Source organism: Cucurbita pepo, chromosome LG12 (genome assembly GCF_002806865.2).
Source record: "Cucurbita pepo subsp. pepo cultivar mu-cu-16 chromosome LG12, ASM280686v2, whole genome shotgun sequence".
Classification (NCBI taxonomy): domain Eukaryota; kingdom Viridiplantae; phylum Streptophyta; class Magnoliopsida; order Cucurbitales; family Cucurbitaceae; genus Cucurbita; species Cucurbita pepo.
Genome location: NC_036649.1, coordinates 5045767 through 5068058, shown reverse-complemented (window position 1 = coordinate 5068058; position 22292 = coordinate 5045767). Strand labels below are relative to the sequence as shown.

At 40.7% G+C, this 22292-nt stretch overlaps 1 protein-coding gene and 1 long non-coding RNA gene across 2 annotated transcripts; one reads left to right on the top strand and one right to left on the bottom strand.

The window, feature by feature from the left end:
* The first annotated feature begins 9158 nt into the window (after nucleotides 1-9158).
* LOC111806530 (tetrapyrrole-binding protein, chloroplastic-like) lies at nucleotides 9159-10259 on the top strand. Its single transcript, XM_023691883.1, has one exon. It carries the CDS (start codon nucleotides 9247-9249, stop codon nucleotides 10018-10020), a length of 774 nt encoding a protein of 257 aa, XP_023547651.1. The 5' UTR covers nucleotides 9159-9246; the 3' UTR covers nucleotides 10021-10259.
* Nucleotides 10260-17645: 7386 nt separating this feature from the next.
* Nucleotides 17646-17920, bottom strand: LOC111807539. The gene is made up of 2 exons (XR_002816953.1): nucleotides 17760-17920; nucleotides 17646-17680 (listed from the first exon to the last, which is right to left on the bottom strand). It is a non-coding gene; the product is annotated as an uncharacterized LOC111807539 (long non-coding RNA).
* Nucleotides 17921-22292: the final 4372 nt, after the last annotated feature.

Below are 22292 nucleotides of genomic sequence, written 5' to 3'. Positions count from 1 at the left end.
TTTTAGAAAGAGAGATTTTAGAAAGAGACGTTATATAAGCAAGCAAGAGAAAGATAACAACGGCTTAGCATATATAACCTTGGGTAGGGAGAAGTTGACGACTAGTCATATCCCCCTATAGTACATTCTGGGCCATTTTAGTTCTGGCAGGCCTAGACATGATTTTTTTGAGGTGTCATACGCTCTAGAATTACAAAGGGAAAAACACTAGAATGAAAAGACATGACAAGGGTTTGGCTTGTCATGGGCATGCGGCCATGGGCAACAGGCCCTGGACAGGCATGACCGTGACACCCTCCCCCACCTAATTGGTTGACGTCCCCGTCAACCGACTACTTTCATACCTTGCGATGTGGGTGGCGGCGGAGTTCAGATCTTCGGCGCGTTCCCAGCTTGTTTCCTCTGTAGGGAGATTCTTCCATTTGACAAGGAATTCACGAATCGTCCGTACAGGTCTTCCTATCTTCCTAACCCTGTCGGCTAGGATCTCTTCCACTTCCTTTGTTTCTTTTTGTTTCAGATCGATGCTCGGTCTTGTGGTTGTATTTCGATGGTCGTCGTCTGGATCAGGGTGATAGGGCTTCAAGTTGCTCACATGAATGACGGGGTGAATTTTCATCCATGCGGGGAGTGCAACTCGGTAGGAGGTAGCCCCAATCTTTTTAAGAACTTCAACCGGGCCTTCATATTTACGAACTAATCTCTGGTCCTTTCGGCTACGAAATCTGATCTGTTCTGGTCTCAGCTTGATAAGGACTTGATCTCCTGCACGGAAATGAAGGGGGCGACGCTTCTTGTCCGCCCATTTCTTCATATGCTTGGAAGCCTTCTCTAAATATGCTCGGGCTATATCTGTCGTCTGCTTCCATTCTCTTGTAAAGTTGTGAGCTTGAGGGTTTTTTCCTGCATAAGGATGATCAATAATATGGGGTAAGGCCGGTTGTCGTCCACTTACAATTTCAAAGGGACTCTTCCCTGTAGACGAGCTTGTTTGACAATTGAAGCAAAATTGGGCGACATCTAACAATTGTATCCAGTTCTTTTGGCGAGCGTCGACGAAGTGACGTAAGTATTCTTCGAGCAAGCAGTTGAACCGTTCTGTCTGTCCATCGGTTTGAGGGTGATAACTCGAGGAGATGTTCAAGGTTGTTCCCAAGAAAGCGAATAACTCAGTCCAGAATGTCCCAATGAATCTGCCATCCCTATCACTGATGATGCTCGACGGAATGCCCCATAACTTTACAACGTGTTTGAAAAACAGTTGGGCTGTGAGTTCCGCAGAGCATAATTTGGGAGTGGGGATGAACGTCGCATATTTTGAGAACCGGTCCACAATAACCAAGATGGCGTCATATTCCCCGACCTTTGGGAGGTGTGTTATGAAGTCCAGAGATACACTTTCCCAGGGTCTTGTTGGCACAGGTAGAGGTTCCAAGAGTCCAGAGACTTTGGCTTTCTCGACCTTATCCTGTTGGCAGATGAGGCACGTCTTGGTGTATTGCATGATGTCGTCTCGCATGTTTGGCCAGAAGTACCCCTTCTTTATTAGGGCGTATGTTCTTTGCCATCCCGGGTGTCCGGCCCATAAGGTGTCGTGACATTCTTGAATGAGTTTCTTCCTCAGTTCTCCCGTTCTTGGGACGTACAATCTGTTTCCTTTGGTTATCAGGAGGTCCCCCTCAACCCAAAACTGCCGTGTCTTTCCAGCCTTAGCTAGTTCGACAACGGCTTTGGCCGATGGGTCTTTGTGTAGATGTTCCTTGATGATGTCGCGCATCGATCCGTCGATCTTACTTGAATGAATATGGGCTAACATGCACAGGGCCGCATGTTCGCCCTTCCGACTCAGCGCGTCGGCTGCTTGATTACTCTTTCCCGCTTTGTGTTCGAACTTGAAGTCGAATTCAGCCAACGACTCCTGCCACCGGGCTTGTTTTGCTGTTAATTTTGGTTGATCAAAGAAGTGGCAAGTGGCGCTGTTATCCGTCTTCACTACGAACTGCGATCCTAAGAGATACTGTCTCCAGACTCGAAGGCAATGGACTACAGCCAGCATTTCTTTCTCGGAGACAGTGTATCTTCGTTCGGCATCGTTGAGCTTTCGACTTTCGTAAGCGATGGGGTGGCCTTCTTGAATAAGGACCCCACCGAGAGCAAAGTCGGAAGCATCGGTTTCCACTTCAAATGGCTTTGTGACGTCAACCAACCCGAGGACAGGACCCCTCGTCATGGTTGTTTTCAGATTTTCAAAGGCCATTTGACAATCATTCGACCACGACCAAGGGTGGTCTTTCTTCAACAGCTCTGTCAATGGGGCGGCTCGTCGTGAAAACCCTTCGACGAACCGCCTATAGTAGTTGGCTAGTCCTAAGAAGGACCTCAACTCAGATACGGAAGTAGGAACCTTCCATTCTTGGATAGCTTTTATCTTGTCGCTATCCATACTAATTTGTCCAGATCTGACGACATGTCCAAGGAAGTGGATGCATGTTTGTGCGAATGCACATTTCTCCTTCTTCACATACAGCTGGTTCTGCCGGAGCTTGTCAAACACTAACTTCAAGTGCACTTTGTGTTCCTCGAGGGTTGTGCTGTAAACAACAATGTCGTCGAGATATACTATGACGAACTGATTTAGGTATTCGTAGAAAATCTGGTTCATCAATGTGCAGAACGTAGCTGGGGCGTTTGTCAAGCCAAAAGGCATTACTAGGAATTCAAAGGCCCCATATCTTGTTACGCACGTCGTCTTGGGTTCGTCCCCTTCGGCAATACGTACTTGATAATATCCTGATCGTAAGTCCAACTTCGTGAAGTACTTGGCCCCGTGAAGTTGGTCGAACAAGTCGGATATTATCGGCAGAGGATATTTGTTGCGTACTGTCACCTTGTTTAAGGCTCTATAGTCTATGCACAGACGCAACGTCCCATCCTTCTTCTTCTGGAACAGTACGGGGGCTCCATAAGGGGTCTTTGCCGGATGAATGAATCCCGCCTTCAGCAACTCGTCTAGTTGTTTCCTCAATTCGGCTAGCTCGGGTGGAGCCATCCGGTATGCATTCTTCGCTGGCGGCTTAACCCCGGGGAGGAGTTCGATTTCGTGGTCAATGCCTCGACGAGGTGGTAGTGTTTGTGGTAGACTCTCTGGCATTATGTCGGTATAACTGTCTAGTACTTTCTTGATTTCCTCTGGGACAGTCTCTTCGGTGGTTGCTTCTTCTATCAGTGGTATGGCCATGAATGTAGGTTCCTCTCGTGCGAGTCCCCTTTTCAGCTGTATGGCCGAGATCATTCGAAGATTACCTGGTTGCTTGATGCTTGCAGGTATTACTGTGGGGTTACGGTCGGTGATCACCAAGCATTTTGCCAATGGCATTGGGATGACCTTGTGTTCTAGGAGGAACTCCATCCCAAGTACCACATCGAAGTCGTCCATGCGAACCACGACAAGGTCTAGCTCTCCAGTCCAATCCCCTATTTTGAAGGGGACTCCTTTGGAAACTCCCACAATAGGCAAGGCCTCGGAGTTGACAGCTTTCATTTTCCCCGGGTCTTTTCCTATGGTGAGTCCCAATCTTCTGGCTTCTTGATCAGCAATGAAGTTGTGGGTTGCTCCAGAGTCTATCAGAGTGCTCTTGCTCAGTCGAGAGTTTATGGTGGCATCTACGAACATAAGTCCTTTCTCTATTATCTCCTTCGGTTCGACTTTCCGTTGGAGGGCTGACAAGAATTTGAGTGCGCCCATTCGGGGGTTGTCGTGATCTTCTTTCTTGTCTAGCAAAGTCTCGACCCTTGCCTCATTGCTCTCTTGAATGGACACTTGGAGTGCAGTGAGAGAGGCCCGATGAGGACAGTAGGATACCTTGTGGGGGCCTTTACATAGCATGCATTGCAAAGGCGTCGTCGGGTGGTTCTTTTGGTGGTAAGGCCCTCGAGATGTCCCCGCTTGATTGTTCTGAGGAGGTCTATCTGTCCATCCATTCGATCTGTTGGGGCTTCCATTTCGATGGCCTGGTGGTCGGTATGGTTTGCCCCCATTGTTTGGGGCTGGCGTCGCTCTTCTTTGGGATCCTGCTTCGTTCCCACAGTCCACGAGTCTCTCGGCGCAGGCCATTGCGGCAGCTAGGGTTTGGACCCTGTTCTCATGTATCTTTGTTTTGGCCCACGGTTGTAGACCATTTATAAAGAAGAACACCTTGTCCTTCTCTGCTGTACCCCTGATATCCAGCATCAGGGTTGAGAACTGTCTGACGTAGTCTCGTATGTTTCCAGTGTGTTTCAGGGCTACTATTTTCTCCATTGCTATGTGTCCTGCGTTTTCGGGGAGGAATTGTTCCCTCAACTCTCTCTTGAGGTCCTCCCATGAGTCGATGGTGCACAATCCATCCTCGATGTCTTGCACCTTCGTACGCCACCACAGTTTGGCGTCGTCTATGAGATACATTGCGGCTACAGTCACCTTCTTGTCGTCGGTACAAGCTGTTGTGGCTTTGAAGTACTGTTCGACGTTAAAGATGAAGTTCTCCAACTCTTTGGCGTCCCGATTCCCTTTGAAGGCTCTAGGGTCTGGGAACCTTAGTTTGTTGGATCCTGCATTAGTTTGTCCAGCCGCAACACCTTCCACGGCTTTCATGGTAACTTCAATTCAAGTGCTCATGGCGGCCATTCTTTCTTGGAGATCGTCGACTGTTGTTCTGAATTCATCAGCCAATCCATTAAACAAACTCATCATTGTGTTTTGTAGTACGTCGAACTCTTCGCCACGTCCCTCTTTGTGTGCGACAGAGCTATCCGGACTATCAGACGGTTTTGGGCTGCTCGTAGGAGCAACTCTTTCTTCGAGCGAGGTCACTCGAAACAACAGTTCTGCGATTGGCAACCCGTCTAGGCGGTTGCCCATTGCGTCGACTTGGACGACTTTCTCACTCAGTTCGGTGACACCTGTTTCCAGGAAACGGAGGGTGTCAGGGACTTCCTTGAGGAACAGCATTTCCTCCTCTATTAGCGTAAGCCGGTCGGCTTGTGCTTTGGGTGTCGACTTTGTCGTCGACATGATCTCAGTCTATATGACGTTACGGAGCTAACAAAGCTCTGATACCACTTGACACAATCGCACTTTCGAAGGCAGCGGACTAGCGATTGTGCGGCACTCACTTTCCAGCGACAAGTGAGTTCAGCCAATTTGTTCTTGCGTCGCCTACGGCCAAGCGACGTACGGTCGAGCCTCTAGCCTCGGTTTTAAAAGAAGGTTTTAGAAAACGAGGAGAGAGAGAGATTTTTGAAAGAGAGATTTTAGAAAGAGACGTTATATAAGCAAGCAAGAGAAAGATAACAACGGCTTAGCATATATAACCTTGGGTAGGGAGAAGTTGACGACTAGTCATATCCCCCTATAGTACATTCTGGGCCATTTTAGTTCTGGCAGGCCTAGACATGATATTTTTGAGGTGTCATACGCTCTAGAATTACAAAAGAAAAAACACTAGAATGGAAAGACATGACAAGGGTTTGGCTTGTCATGAGCATGCGGCCATGGGCAACATGCCCTGGACAAGCATGACCGTGACACATGGGACCACGTCACATAACCTAGTAGTTCGCTGACACAAGAGGAATCACATTCCCCAAACTTAAGTCTTTATGGTTTCAAGAGATGTGTCAGCCAACGTCCTTTAGATGATGTTCATACTAGAAACCACCATGTTGTCTCGTCTAAATTTATGAGGTAGTGCCTCAATCCAGGACACTGATCATTCACTACGTATAGCAAGCTGCTGAGGTCAAAGAACAAAAAGGTTGTAGGACTTTTACATACACAAAGAGGGTAAGACTTAGAATATAAAATTTCTCAAAACATCGAGCCACCTCAGATCCTCAGATAGCACCAGAGACTAGGTCTGAACCCTCTAGTACTTAGAGAAAAGTTCTTCAAAACCTGCTAGGTTATGGATACGATGAAAGCCTATAAGTAGGCTGTTTACTGAGAATATTTTTATATTCACCCCTTCCCCTCTTTCTTTTTTAGGTGTTCACAAGTGTCGGTTGAGGAAGGAGAGCATTCGAGAGCTGCGCAGTCAAGAAGGGAATTGTTCCAGAGTGTCAGTTTGTTTTGTATTTCAAGTGTTTTGTATTTTGATTTGCATTTATCTCTAACAAGTTTCCCGTTTGTAATTAAGTTTGAATAACACCGTCTTGTAATACAGGGGAAATGACCGTGCTTAGGATTTGAAATTAGGGTTTGAATATAAAAGCAAGAGGAAAGAGAAAGAAAAAGGAGATTAGGGTTTGAAAGTAAGAAGAAGATGAAAGAAAATAAAAGAAAAAGTAAAGTAAAAAGGAAAAATCAAATTAAATAAATACAACAGCAAAAAAAATTAAAAATAAAATAAAATTTAATTATAAAATGGTGCTTTTCAAATTTCTTACAAATGTGGAGAGGGTTTCGGGATATAATTACAAGCTGAAATATAAATGACTCAAAATATAAAATCAAATTGAGGTCCCCAAATGACCCCCTTTGTAACCGCAAAGCCCTCGAACACTCCTCAACCTCAACCAACAGCCTACGAACACTTGAAAAAGAAAGGAGAAACGGGTGAGTATAAAACTACTCAGTAAGCAACCTAGTTGTAGGCTCTCATTGTATCATTAACTTAGTAGGAACTCATGACTTTACTCTTGGTTCTAAGACGTTTTAACCTAGTTTCTACTGTTATCGGAGAATTTGGGTGTCTCAAAGTTTCGAGCCGTACTTTAACTGCTCACCCTTTGGTTCAAAAGAGGTGATTCGCTCTTTTCTAGCGTTGCGAATTGGCCGAACGACAAGTCCCATCCTTGGGTAAACTATTATTATTATTATTTATTTATTTATTATTATTATTATTATTATTATTATTATTATTTTGTACTTAGATAGCTTAGATAGCTTGATTTACCTAAGCAAACATGAAACTAGTGTTCTGGGTCAAGGTGTTACCTCGTAGAACTCTCTATTTGGTGAAGACAGTTTAGTGAGTGTTAGCTTTCTCAACATTTATGGGAGGTTAGCTGGCAAACTCCCTATAACACCATATAGTCATTTAAAGTTAGGGATGCGACCCCTTGCGTGTAAGCTCCAAGGACGACCCGCATGATCCACGTCCCGCATATGAAAGATTTTCACTACCACGTAATCCACGTCCCCTAGAGGAACGATCTTCATTGTCTACATGGTCCACATCTACCCAAAAGACTGAGATAATCCAACTAAGCTATATAAGGTCATACAATCCTAACTAACCTCATGCCTGGCTCAATGGTACATATACTAGAGTGGAACTCAATAGTAAAGGTATTAGAGTGAAAAAGGTAGTGGAGACTCTAACGGCTCCATCAAATTGATGACTGTACATACTGCTAACGGCTTTAAGAGCTATCTTTGTCATGGAGGCCTACTAAGTTCTATAGGCGTTTAGGTGGTTTAAATCTCATCTCTCATTTCTAAGACATTCAAAGTTAGCTTCTCCATACTTAACCAATCTCTAGGTTCACACTGGTCTAAACCTCTGATGACTCATGATCTTAGGGTGTAAGGTTTATTGGAAACATACTGACCTGAGTTAATATGTAAACCCCTCTATCTGTAGCACCCCAAACTTAGCTTGGTTCTCTTGTGATGATTTGGTAGGGAGATAATCTTATCGATCACCTAGAACATGGTGCACATATTCTAAACACGCGAGCAAGCTGATTAGGGAGATAATATATCAATCACCTAAAGCACTAAAAACATAAACTAAAATATTCATGCAAACAAACCAACAAGCTCAACAATGAGGTACATCCATCAAATGCCGAGAGCATAGATGACAATAGCCCATCCTCCTTTCTAACACATCAAAAAGCATATGAAATAGCATAAATCACAAATCTCATTATAGGGATGTTTTGGTAATTTCTTACCACATGCATAACATACCCATTCATATTGGGCAACTAGTATTCTAATCATGCATATTCTCTTTCTAGCTTGGCATAAAAAAAAAGTATTAAAAAAAAAAAAAAACTCTTCCCTAATCAATGTGTATAGATGAACCAAATATGTTTTTCATGCTTAGGTAATCGATGAACCTAATAAATGAAAAGACGAACCCGAATTCAAAATTCATAATTCAACCGAGCTATCCATACTAAGGATTAGAGCATCCCTAGTATTTTCCACTTCGTTATAGTATCATCGTCTCCAGATTTGTGCTTTTGTTTATTCTTTTATTTTGTACAATATATCAAAAAAGGACATTTTTCTCCACAATTTTAACACATAAGGTTTGGTATGTTTGAAGATTTTTCCAGTTTTTTTATGTTGATGGCATATTTGGTTGAGCCCTTCGATTTACTTCTTCTCCTCTCGTCAACACTGAGACTATTGCTCGATGAATCTCAAATTTCTAATTTGTAAATACTTCTACTGAGAACTTTATCTTGAATTTCATCAAACATCTAGTTCTTAGATCCGTGGGAACTTGTGATCACAACACCAATAGTATCACACGACTCGGATAAAGATAACATCAAAATCAAGTTCTTTATTTTATCATCAAAATTAATTTTCACATAACTCTATTAGCTTATAGTCCTATTGAATTCATTTATATAATCTACAACATATCACCTTTATACATCTCTGTATTGAACAACCTACCCACTAAATATAATTTGTTTATAGATGACATTTTTTTTTTGTTCATATTCGACCGGACCTTCAATTGATCTAACATTGTCTTCTCCTTTACAATGTTGAACACACATTTTTGTCAATCGGATCAACCCTAGAGCCTGTCAATCTTTGATTTTTCACTGCTACGTGAACATGAAATCCAATTCACCTCAAACAAGAGTTCATGAAGATATTTTTAATGTCGATAATTTTCTACATCTTTCAAAAATCGAAATTTAATCTTTTAAGCTTCTCGATTCTAATCTTTATGCTTTCCATCTTCACAAATCAAGGTGAATCTCTCCAAGCTCTGATACTAGTTGGTGGGATCACCAACAACAAACACTCAATGTTGAGGAAGAATACAAAGAACAGAATACGACAAAAATTATTAAATGTTGGAGAGAGGGAGAGATCTAACCTCACCCTCAACTAACCAATCAAAGGCCCTTTTTGACGGGGAGATCTGTGCCCTTTCCACTTCCACCCATACCTTATCTCTCACAACCCCCCAAACCTCTCTTCCCGTTTTCATACTCTCTCTCTCCCCCATGGCAGCTTCCCACTCTCTTCCATCTCTCCGCCACACACTCCGCCGTCCCCACCGTCCTAACCTCTCCCCAAACCCCTTCTCCTCCTCCTCCTCCTCCTCCTCTCTCCTCCTCAAATCAACCTCAACGCCCACTGCCGCTATCGCTGCCACTTCCTCTCTCTCCGCTGCAGCCGCCAGTTCCTTCTCTCTCTCCTCAGACACCTCCTCTGCCGTCTCCTTCGACGAGCTCGAGCGCCACCTCGCAGCCAAAAACTTCCGGCAAGCAGACGAGGAGACCCGCCGGCTTTTAATAGCCCTCGCCGGCGACGCTGCAAAAAAACGAGGCTACGTCTACTTCTCCGAAGTTCAATTCATTTCCTCCGACAATCTGAAAGCCATCGACGATCTCTGGCAGAAATACAGCGATGGGAAATTTGGGTATAGCGTACAAAAACGGGTTTTCGAGAAAGTGAACAGAGATTTCACAAAATTGTTCATGAAACTTGGATGGATGAAGAAACTGGATACAGAAATTGAGCAGTACAATTACAGAGCATTTCCAACAGAGTTCATTTGGGAGCTGACGGAGGAGACGCCGGAAGGGCATCTGCCATTAACTAACGCTTTGAGAGGGACGCAGTTGATGACCAACATTCTGAACCATCTGGCATTCGAGGAGGACGCCATAGAAGGAGGAGCTCAAGAAAACGTTGCAGGGGACGAAAATGGAGGATTCAGAAAGGGATTGAAAACGATGAGTGAGAGGATTTTCAAAAGGGATTATAGCTTCTGAAATTGGGGATTTTGGAGATTACCCATTGAAATTCACATCGAATTTACAATTGGGTCGTTTCCATTTGGGATGAATTTGGTTGATTTTGAGTGTTTTTAAAAAAATCAAGATGAAATTTGTTGGTAATTGTATCATTTTAATGTGATTTTGGTAACTCATTCCACCTTATTCAATTTAATTAAAGTAGATAATATGTAAACTTCCAGTTTTATGAATGGTAAGAATTGGGTTAGTATCGATTTTGTACCTTATAAATTTCAAATTTATTTAGGTGTAAAAATCGCTATGAATACGGAAATATAAGAGTATCGAACATTTAACTAAATTGTATCAAAATTCTGCAGTAGCACATTGGCAATTTCTTGTCTTTGTGCTTTCTCATCTTTGAAATTAAGTTTCAAATCCTGGCTGCGGATCAATTTTTTCTCGATTTCAGTAAATCGAGACAGTATTGAATAATTAACAAAGTCGGGTCAAAGTTCCGCAGTAGCACATTGGCAATTTCTCATCTTTGAAATCCAGGTTCAAATCCTGGTTACATATTGATTTTTTCTCGCGATTTCCGCAACAATTTTCGCAGTAGCATGTTGGTTATTACTAGTCTTAGGTTTAAATCCTCGGTTTTTAATATTTTTCTCGATTTCCGCAACGGTCTTCTCTCGTTTCAGTTAAGACTTGTATCAAATAATTAACTACATTTCAGGTTAAGACAGCATCGACACTCTCGCAGTGGCACATTTTTCAAAACTTTTATTTTCTCGATTTCCGCAACGGTCTTTTCTCGATCTCAGTTAAAAACAGTATGAAACAATGAACTAAATTGTGTTAGACTTCCCAAGTGCCACACTAAAAATTTGTAATCTTTGAAATCTCGGCTGCGGGTCAGTTTTTTAAGATTTTTTTTTTCTCGATTTCAGTTAAAACAACATCAAATGATTAACTAAATGGTATAACATTTTTCACAGTAGCACATTGGCAATTTCCAATCTTTGAAATCTAGGTTCAAATCGATTTCCGCAATGATTTTTTCTCGATTTCAGTTAACTAAATTGTATCAAACTTCTGCAGCAGCGCACTTTCTAAGATTTTTTCTCGATTTCCGCAATGATTTTTTCCCCCCTCTCGATTTCCAGTTTAAAACAGTATCACACACTGAACTAAATTGTATCAAACTTCTGCAGCAGCGCATGTTGTAAGATTTTTGTAAGAATTTTTTTTTCCGTAAGATAGTATCAAATAATTAACCAAGTTGCATAACATTTTTTCTCGATTTCAGTTAAGACAGTGTCAAACAGTGAACTAAATTGTATCAAAATTCTCGATATCAGTTAAGACAGTACAGAATAATTAACTAAATCGTATCAAAATTTCGCAGTAGCACATTGACAATTTCTCATGTTTGAAATCCAGGTTCAAATCCTGGCTTTGGATAAATTTTTTCTCAATTTCCGCACCGATTTTTTCTCGATTTCAGTAAATCGAGACAGTATCGAATAATTAACCAAGTCATATCCAAGTTCCGCAGTAGCACATTGGCAATTTCTCATGTTTGAAATCCAGGTTCAAATCCTGGCTGCGGATCGATTTTTTCTCGCGATTTCCGCAACAACTTTTTCTCGATTTAAGTTTAAGACAGTATCTCGATTTCCGCAACAACATGTTGGTTATTACTAGTCTTAGGTTTAAATCCTGGGTTTTTAATATTTTTCTCGATTTCCGCAACGGTCTTCTCTCGTTTTAGTTAAGACTTGTATCAAATAATTAACTACATTGTGTTAAACCTCCGTAGTATCACATTGAAAGCTTCTAATCTTTCAAATCTTGGCTGCAGATCAAATTTTTAAAGATTTTTTCTCGATTTCCGCAACAAATTTTTTTCTCGATTTCTGCAACGGTTTTTTTTCTCGATTTCGGTTAAGACAGTATCGAACACTTAACAAAATTGTATCAAAATTCCGCAGTAGCGCATTGGCAATTTCTCATACCTGAAATCCAGGTTCAAATCCTGGCTGCGGGATCAACTCTCAAAGGGTTTTTTTTTTTTTTCGATTTCCGCAGCAGCGCATGTTGTAAGATTTTTTTTTCCGGTAAGATAGTATCAAATAATTAACCAAGTTGCATAACATTTTTTCTCGATTTCAGTTAAGACAGTGTCAAACAGTGAACTAAATTGTATCAAAATTCCCGACATCATTTAAGAGAGTATCGAATAATTAACTAAATTTTTTCAAAATTCCGCAGTAGCGCATTGGCAATTTCTCATGTTTGAAATCCAGGTTCAAATCCTGGCTGCGGATCAATTTTTTCTCAATTTCCGCAACGATTTTTTCTCGATTTCAGTAAATCGAGACTGTATCGAATAATTAACCAAGTCGTGTCAAAGTTCCGCAGTAGCACATTGGCAATTTCTCATGTTTGAAATCCAAGTTCAAATCCTGGCTGCTGATCAATTTTTTCTCAATTTCCGCAACGATTTTTTCTCGATTTCAGTAAATCGAGACAGTATCGAATAATTAACCAAGTCATATCCAAGTTCCGCAGTAGCACATTGGCAATTTCTCATGTTTGAAATCCAGGTTCAAATCCTGGCTGCGGATCGATTTTTTCTCGCGATTTCCGCAACAACTTTTTCTCGATTTAAGTTTAAGACAGTATCTCGATTTCCGCAACAACATGTTGGTTATTACTAGTCTTAGGTTTAAATCCTGGGTTTTTAATATTTTTCTCGATTTCCGCAACGGTCTTCTCTCGTTTTAGTTAAGACTTGTATCAAATAATTAACTACATTGTGTTAAACCTCCGTAGTATCACATTGAAAGCTTCTAATCTTTCAAATCTTGGCTGCAGATCAAATTTTTAAAGATTTTTTCTCGATTTCCGCAACAAATTTTTTTCTCGATTTCTGCAACGGTTTTTTTTCTCGATTTCGGTTAAGACAGTATTGAACACTTAACAAAATTGTATCAAAATTCCGCAGTAGCGCATTGGCAATTTCTCATACCTGAAATCCAGGTTCAAATCCTGGCTGCGGGATCAACTCTCAAAGGGTTTTTTTTTTTTCTCGATTTCCGCAGCAGCGCATGTTGTAAGATTTTTTTTTCCGGTAAGATAGTATCAAATAATTAACCAAGTTGCATAACATTTTTTCTCGATTTCAGTTAAGACAGTGTCAAACAGTGAACTAAATTGTATCAAAATTCCCGACATCATTTAAGAGAGTATCGAATAATTAACTAAATTTTTTCAAAATTCCGCAGTAGCGCATTGGCAATTTCTCATGTTTGAAATCCAAGTTCAAATCCTGGCTGCGGATCAATTTTTTCTCAATTTCCGCAACGATTTTTTCTCGATTTCAGTAAATCGAGACAGTATCGAATAATTAACCAAGTCATATCCAAGTTCCGCAGTAGCACATTGGCAATTTCTCATGTTTGAAATCCAGGTTCAAATCCTGGCTGCGGATCAATTTTTTCTCAATTTCCGCAACGATTTTTTCTCGATTTCAGTAAATCGAGACTGTATCGAATAATTAACCAAGTCGTGTCAAAGTTCCGCAGTAGCACATTGGCAATTTCTCATGTTTGAAATCCAAGTTCAAATCCTGGCTGCGGATCAATTTTTTCTCAATTTCCGCAACGATTTTTTCTCGATTTCAGTAAATCGAGACAGTATCGAATAATTAACCAAGTCATATCCAAGTTCTGCAGTAGCACATTGGCAATTTCTCATGTTTGAAATCCAGGTTCAAATCCTGGCTGCGGATCGATTTTTTCTCGCGATTTCCGCAACAACTTTTTCTCGATTTAAGTTTAAGACAGTATCTCGATTTCCGCAACAACATGTTGGTTATTACTAGTCTTAGGTTTAAATCCTGGGTTTTTAATATTTTTCTCGATTTCCGCAACGGTCTTCTCTCGTTTTAGTTAAGACTTGTATCAAATAATTAACTACATTGTGTTAAACCTCCGTAGTATCACATTGAAAGCTTCTAATCTTTCAAATCTTGGCTGCAGATCAAATTTTTAAAGATTTTTTCTCGATTTCCGCAACAAATTTTTTTCTCGATTTCTGCAACGGTTTTTTTTCTCGATTTCGGTTAAGACAGTATCGAACACTTAACAAAATTGTATCAAAATTCCGCAGTAGCGCATTGGCAATTTCTCATACCTGAAATCCAGGTTCAAATCCTGGCTGCGGGATCAACTCTCAAAGGGTTTTTTTTTTTTCTCGATTTCCGCAGCAGCGCATGTTGTAAGATTTTTTTTTCCGGTAAGATAGTATCAAATAATTAACCAAGTTGCATAACATTTTTTCTCGATTTCAGTTAAGACAGTGTCAAACAGTGAACTAAATTGTATCAAAATTCCCGACATCATTTAAGAGAGTATCGAATAATTAACTAAATTTTTTCAAAATTCCGCAGTAGCGCATTGGCAATTTCTCATGTTTGAAATCCAGGTTCAAATCCTGGCTGCGGATCAATTTTTTCTCAATTTCCGCAACGATTTTTTCTCGATTTCAGTAAATCGAGACTGTATCGAATAATTAACCAAGTCGTGTCAAAGTTCCGCAGTAGCACATTGGCAATTTCTCATGTTTGAAATCCAAGTTCAAATCCTGGCTGCGGATCAATTTTTTCTCAATTTCCGCAACGATTTTTTCTCGATTTCAGTAAATCGAGACAGTATCGAATAATTAACCAAGTCATATCAAAGTTCCGCAGTAGCACATTGGCAATTTCTCATGTTTGAAATCCAGGTTCAAATCCTGGCTGCGGATCAATTTTTTCTCAATTTCCGCAACGATTTTTTCTCGATTTCAGTAAATCGAGACAGTATCGAATAATTAACCAAGTCATATCCAAGTTCCGCAGTAGCACATTGGCAATTTCTCATGTTTGAAATCCAGGTTCAAATCCTGGCTGCGGATCAATTTTTTCTCAATTTCCGCAACGATTTTTTCTCGATTTCAGTAAATCGAGACTGTATCGAATAATTAACCAAGTTGTGTCAAAGTTCCGCAGTAGCACATTGGCAATTTCTCATGTTTGAAATCCAAGTTCAAATCCTGGCTGCGGATCAATTTTTTCTCAATTTCCGCAACGATTTTTTCTCGATTTCAGTAAATCGAGACTGTATCGAATAATTAACCAAGTTGTGTCAAAGTTCCGCAGTAGCACATTGGCAATTTCTCATGTTTGAAATCCAAGTTCAAATCCTGGCTGCGGATCAATTTTTTCTCAATTTCCGCAACGATTTTTTCTCGATTTCAGTAAATCGAGACAGTATCGAATAATTAACCAAGTCATATCCAAGTTCCGCAGTAGCACATTGGCAATTTCTCATGTTTGAAATCCAGGTTCAAATCCTGGCTGCGGATCGATTTTTTCTCGCGATTTCCGCAACAACTTTTTCTCGATTTAAGTTTAAGACAGTATCTCGATTTCCGCAACAACATGTTGGTTATTACTAGTCTTAGGTTTAAATCCTGGGTTTTTAATATTTTTCTCGATTTCCGCAACGGTCTTCTCTCGTTTTAGTTAAGACTTGTATCAAATAATTAACTACATTGTGTTAAACCTCCGTAGTATCACATTGAAAGCTTCTAATCTTTCAAATCTTGGCTGCAGATCAAATTTTTAAAGATTTTTTCTCGATTTCCGCAACAAATTTTTTTCTCGATTTCTGCAACGGTTTTTTTTCTCGATTTCGGTTAAGACAGTATCGAACACTTAACAAAATTGTATCAAAATTCCGTAGTAGCGCATTGGCAATTTCTCATACCTGAAATCCAAGTTCAAATCCTAGCTGTGGGATCACCTTTGAAAGGTTTTTTTTTTTTTTTTGTTTCTCTTTTCTCGATTTCAGTTTAAGACAGCATCGACACTCTCGCAGTGGCACATTTTTTAAAACTTTTATTTTCTCGATTTTCGCAACGGTCTTTTTCTCGATCGACACTCTCGCAGTGGCACATTTTTAATACTTTTATTTTCTCGATTTCCGCAACGGTCTTTTCTCGATCTTAGTTAAATACAGTATGAAACAATGAACTAAATTGTGTTAGACTTCCCAAGTGCCACACTAAAAATTTATAATCTTTGAAATCTTGGCTGCGGGTCGGTTTTTTAAGATTTTTTTTTCTCGATTTCAGTTAAAACAGCATCAAATGATTAACTAAATGATATAACATTTTTCACAGTAGCACATTGGCAATTTCCAATCTTTGAAATCTAGGTTCAAATCGATTTCCGCAATGATTTTTTCTCGATTTCAGTTAACTAAATTGTATCAAACTTCTGCAGTAGCGCACTTTCTAAGATTTTTCTTGATTTCCGCAATGAGTTTTTTCCCCCCTCTCGATTTCCAGTTTAAAACAGTATTAGACAGTGAACTAAATTGTATCAGACTTCCGCAGCAGCGCATGTTGTAAGATTTTTTATCTGTAAGATAGTATCAAATAATTAACCAAGTTGCATAACATTTTTTCTCGATTTCAGTTAAGACAGTATCAAACAGTGAACTAAATTGTATCAAAATTACCGATTTCAGTTAAGACAGTATCGAATAACTAACTAAATTGTATCAAAATTCCACAGTAGCGCATTGGCAATTTCTCATCTTTAAAATCCAGGTTCAAATCTTGTCTGCGGATAAATTTTTTCTCGATTTCAGTAAATCGAGACAGTATCGAATAATTAACCAAGTTGTATCAAAGTTCAACAGTAGCACATTGGCAATTTCTCATATTTGAGATCCAGGTTCAAATCCTGGCTGCGGATCAATTTTTGCAGTAGCATATTGGTTATTCCTAGTCTTAGGTTCAAATCCTGGATTTTTGCAGTAGCATATTGGTTATTCCTAGTCTTAGGTTTAAATCCTAGGTGCGGTATCAAATAATCAACTCCGTTGTATCACATTGAAACTTCTAATATTTCAAATCTGGATGCGGGTCTCTCGATTTCGGTTAAGACAGTATCGAAGAGTTAACTAAATTTTATACAAATTCTGCAGTAGTGCATTGGCAATTTCTCATACTTGAAATCAAGGTTCAAATCCTGGCTGTGGATCGACTTTAAAAGATTTTTTTTCTCGATTTCAGTTAAGACAGTATCGATACTCTCGTAGTGGCACATTTTTAATATTTTCATTTTCTCGATGTCACGCGCTCAGAGATTTCTGCAGTCGCTAGTTGCAGGTTCGGGTCGGAAGCAGTGGTTCGGGTGGACCGCGTGTCATTGGCTCGGTTCGGTTCGTCGTGCGGGTATCGGGTTAGCCAAGGAGCGCAGGTCAGGTTGCGAAGCCGGGGACGCGTGTCGCAGGAGAGCTGGAGTCGCGTTTTCCCAGACGGCGCTCGACGCGTGTCCGAAGGTGATTGGCGCACGCGGCCCTCTAGCTGGTTGACACATGGCACGCCGGCGGCTTCTCTCTCCTCCTAGCAGAAAATCAACGTTTTCCAAGGTTCTCTCCATTTTCTATCTTTCGATTCTTAATCCAAACAGAAATAGTTTCTTCAACAAAGTTTTAGATCATCTATCAACCTATGTGCTAGTATTTTTTTCTTGATTTTTGCTTAGTCATACGGTGAGTTATAAGCGTCGGAAGGGTTCTTAGATCCCGACGTTTCGTCCGATTTCCTCACCAAAATCAGCGGCGGATCTTCCCTGGATGAAGGTAGTAGACTTAAACACCCTACTCCTAAACAAAGATCTCAGATCTGGAAGGTATAGTTCGAAATCTTACCTTGCGGGTTTTCTCTCTGATCTTGACGAAAGAGGAGGAAACCTCAACACGAGTTCTTACTTCACTCCAAGAAGAACTCCAGAGTGCAGGTCTTGGTAGGAGATGGATTCCGTCGGCGACTCCCTGATGAAAAACTCCGGCTATTCAATTTTCTCTCTCAAACTTTCTCTCAATCCTTCTCTCTCACACTTGTTTCTTTTGCAAGAATTCTGCTGAGGACCTTCAAGGCCCCTATAATGGGCTGAGGGGTAAAATGTCCATTTTGCCCTTCGGCCATTTTTTTTTAATACGTTACAAACTCTCCCCTCCTTGTGAACTTTCGTCCCCGAAAGTTGGTATCTCTTGGAAGAGTTCGGGATAGGTTCTCCTTACGTCTTCTTCTCGTTCCCAGGTTGCTTCCTCGTGTCGATGGTTACCCCATGCGACTTTCACCAAGGGAATAACTTTGTTGCGCAGTCGCCTAATGTCTCGAGCCAGAATTTTGCTAGGTCTTTCCTCGTAGGACAGATCTTCCCAAAGAGGAAGGGTTTCGTGTTCAATCACATGAGTAGGGCCTGGAGTGTACTTTCGTACCATAGACACGTGGAACACATTGTGAACGGCGACAAGGTTTGGAGGTAGAGCAATCTTATAGGCCATGACCCCAACTCTCTCTAGAATCTCGAAAGGGCCTATAAACCTTGGGCTCAACTTCCCCTTCTTTCCAAACCTCATCACCCCCCTCATAGGGGCTACCTTTAAGAACACATGGTCACCCACCTCGAACTCGAGGTCCCTTCTACACAAATCTGCATAGCTCTTCTATCGGCTCTGTGCAGTGAGGATTCTTTGTTTAATTTTCTGCACTGCTGCGTTGGTGACCTGAACCAACTCTGGTCCTAGTAGTTGCTGCGTGCCTACTTCTTCCCAAAACACCGGTGTTCGACACCTACGCCCATACAGTGCCTCAGAAGGGGCCATCTGGATGGTCGCTTGGTAACTATTATTGTAGGCAAACTCCATCAGTGGTAGATGTTCATCCCAGCACCCAGCGAAATCCATGACACAAGGGCCATCTGGATGATCGCTTCTGTCATAATATCCTTTAGAATTTTCTTGTCACGGGGTCCACATAGGCGATTTCTCCACAACAAACCCCCATCTGAAGAGATTGAGTACCCCACTAGTCTTTCAGTCTATGTCTAATTCCACAGTTTCCCAAAGTGTTCATCAGACCTCTGAGCATCAATAATTCGTTTTCGTAAGGTGGGTTGCAAGGTCATTTGTGTTATCTGAGCAATACCACCTTTGATTACAACACCGATCCCAGCCCTCTTCATCTCATCCTGTATTCTCTCCTGCTTAGTGATCATCGCGGAAGTATGAACTGCCTTTCTGGTCAATGCGTCTGCCACGACATTGGCCTTGCCGGGATGATACATGATCTCGATGTCATAATCCTTTACTAATTTCAACCACCTCCTCTGTCTCATGTTAAGCTCCCTCTGCGTAAATAGGTATTTGAGACTCTTGTGATCAGTGAATACTTGAATTTTCTTTCCATACAAATAATGTCGCCACGTTTTTAGTGCAAACACCACTGCTGCTAACTCGAGGTCATGAGTGGGATAATTTCTTTCATATTCCTTCAGTTGTCTGGAAGCATAAGCTATCACTTTACCCTTCTGCATGAGCACGCATCCTAGACCTTTTCCCGATGCGTCGCTGTACACCACAAGATTTCCTGATCCATCTGAAGCTGTGAGGACTGGTGCTGTCACCAACCTCTCCTTGAGTTCCTGGAAGCTCTATTCGCAAGCTGATGTCCACACAAAAGGCTTGCCTTTCTTAGTTAACTGAGTTAGGGCCGAAGATATCTTGGAGAAATCCTGGACGAACCTTTTGTAATAACCAGCTAGTCCTAGAAAACTTCGTACTTCAGTGACTGTGGTCGGTCTTGGCCACTTCATCACTGCCTCTATCTTAGCTGGGTCCACTATGATTCCTCTACTTGATATCACATGACCCAAAAACGCTATCTCAGACAACCAAAATTCACACTTGGAAAACTTGGCGTACAGTCGCTGTGTTCTCAGTATGGTCAAAATCGTTCTCAAATGCCCTTCGTGCTTTGCTTCTGACTTAGAGTACACTAGAATATCATCAATAAACACTATAACAAAAGTGTCAAAGAATTCCTTAAACACCCTGTTCATTAGTTCCATGAAGACGGCTGGTGCATTGGTAAGTCCAAAGGACATGACAAGAAATTCATAATGTCCATAGCGACTTCTAAAAGCTGTTTTAGGAATATCTTCTTCTCTTATTCTCAATTGATGATATCCTGACCTCAAGTCAATTTTAGAGAATATCGTTGCTCCCTACAATTGGTCAAACAAGTCGTCGATCCTCGAGAGGGGGTACTTATTCTTTATGGTGACCTTATTCAGTTCTCTATAGTCTATACACAGGCGCAGGGATCCATCATTCTTCTTGACAAACAGAACAGGGGCTCCCCAGGGTGACACACTGGGTCGTATGAAACCCTTATCCAATAGCTCCTGTAACTGTTCCTTCAATTCCCTGAGTTCTGCAGGTGTCATTCTGTAGGGTGCCTTGAAGATCGGCGCAGTTCCTGGTTCTAGGTCCATCCCGAAGTCAACTTCCCTAACAGGGGGCAAACTTGGCAAATCCTCAGAAAAAACATCAACGAATACCCTGACAATGTGTACTGACGAGATTGCCTGTTCATTCCTGCTGTCTAGGGTCACACTGGCTAAGAATGCGCTTGCACCACTGCGGATCATCTTTCTAGCCTTTAATGCAGTTAAGACGCTTCGGGTTCTTTTGGAAATGGCTCCCTTATACGTAAAACTATCCCCTGACGGGAGTCTGAGAGTGACCATTCGACTTTCACAATCTATCAGAGCGTGATTCTCGCCTAGCCAATCCATGCCCAAAATGACATCGAAGTCTTGCATGCTTAATACTATTAACGCAGCTTCTATGACACGGCCGAGGGGCAAAATAAACATTTTACCCCTCAACCCATTATAGGAGTCTTGAAGGTCCTCCGCAGAATTCCTGCAAAAGAAAGAAGTGTGAGAGAGAAGGATTGAGAGAGAAAATTGAATAGCCGAAGTTTTTCATCAGGGAGTCGCCGACGAAATCCATCTCCTACCAAGACCTGCACTCTGGAGTTCTTCTTGGAGTGAAGTAAGAACTCGTGTTGAGGTTTCCTCCTATTTCGGTCTTTTCTCGATCGACACTCTCGTAGTGGCACATTTTAATACTTTATTTTCTCGATTTTCGCAACGACTTTTCTCGATCTCAGTTAAAACAGTATGAAACAATGAACTAAATTGTGTTAGACTTCCCAAGTGTCGCACTGAAAATTTATAATCTTTGAAATCTCGGCTGCGGGTCGATTTTTTTCTTCTCGATTTTTAGTTAAAATAGTATCAAATAATTAACTAAATGGTATAACATTTTTCGCAGTAGCACATTGGCAATTTCCAATCTTTGAAATCTAGGTTCAAATCGATTGCGGGTTCAAATCGATTTCCGCAATGATTTTTTCTCGATTTCAATTAAAACAAAACAATATCAAACAATTAACTAAATTGTATCAAACTTCTGCAGTAGCGCACTTTCTAAGATTTTTTCTCGATTTCCGCAATGATTTTTTTTTCTCGATTTCCAGTTTGAAACAGTATCAAACAGTGAACTAAATTGTATCAAACTTCCGTAGCACCAGCGCATGTTTTTATTTTTTTATTTTTTATTTTTATTTTTTTATTTTATTATTTTATTATTTTTTTTTTTTTTGGTAAGATAGTATCAAATAATTAACTAAATTGTAAAACATTTTTTCTCGATTTTAGTTAAGACAATATCAAACAGTGGAACTAAATTGTATCAAAATTCCCGATTACAGTTAAGACAGCATCAAATAATTAACTAAATTCTACCAAAATTCCATAGTAGTGCATTGGCAATTTCTCATCTTTGAAATCCAGGTTCAAATCCTGGTTATTGATCAATTTTTTCTCGATTTTTACAACGATTTTTTCTCGATTTCAGTTGAGACAGTATCAAATAATTAACTAAGTCATGTCAAAGTTTCGCAGTAGCACATTGGCAATTTCTCATCTTTGAAATCGAAGTTCAAATCTCGATCAATTTTTAATATTTTTCTCGATTTTCGCAACGGTCTTCTCTCGTTTCAGTTAAGACTTGTATCAAATAATCAACTAAATTGTGTTAAACCTCCAACCTTCGTAGTATCACATTGAAAGCTTCTAATCTTGGCTAGGAATCAAATTTTTAAAGATTTTTTCTCGATTTCTGCAACGATTTTTTTCTCGATTACAGTTAAGACAGTATCGAACAGTTAACTAAATTGCATCAAAATTCCGCAGTAGCGCATTGGCAATTTCTCATACCTGAAATCTAGGTTCAAATCCTGGCTGCGGATCGACTTTGAAAGATTTTTTTTCTCGATTTTCAGTTAAGACAGTATCGACACTTTCGTAGTGGCACATTTTTAATATT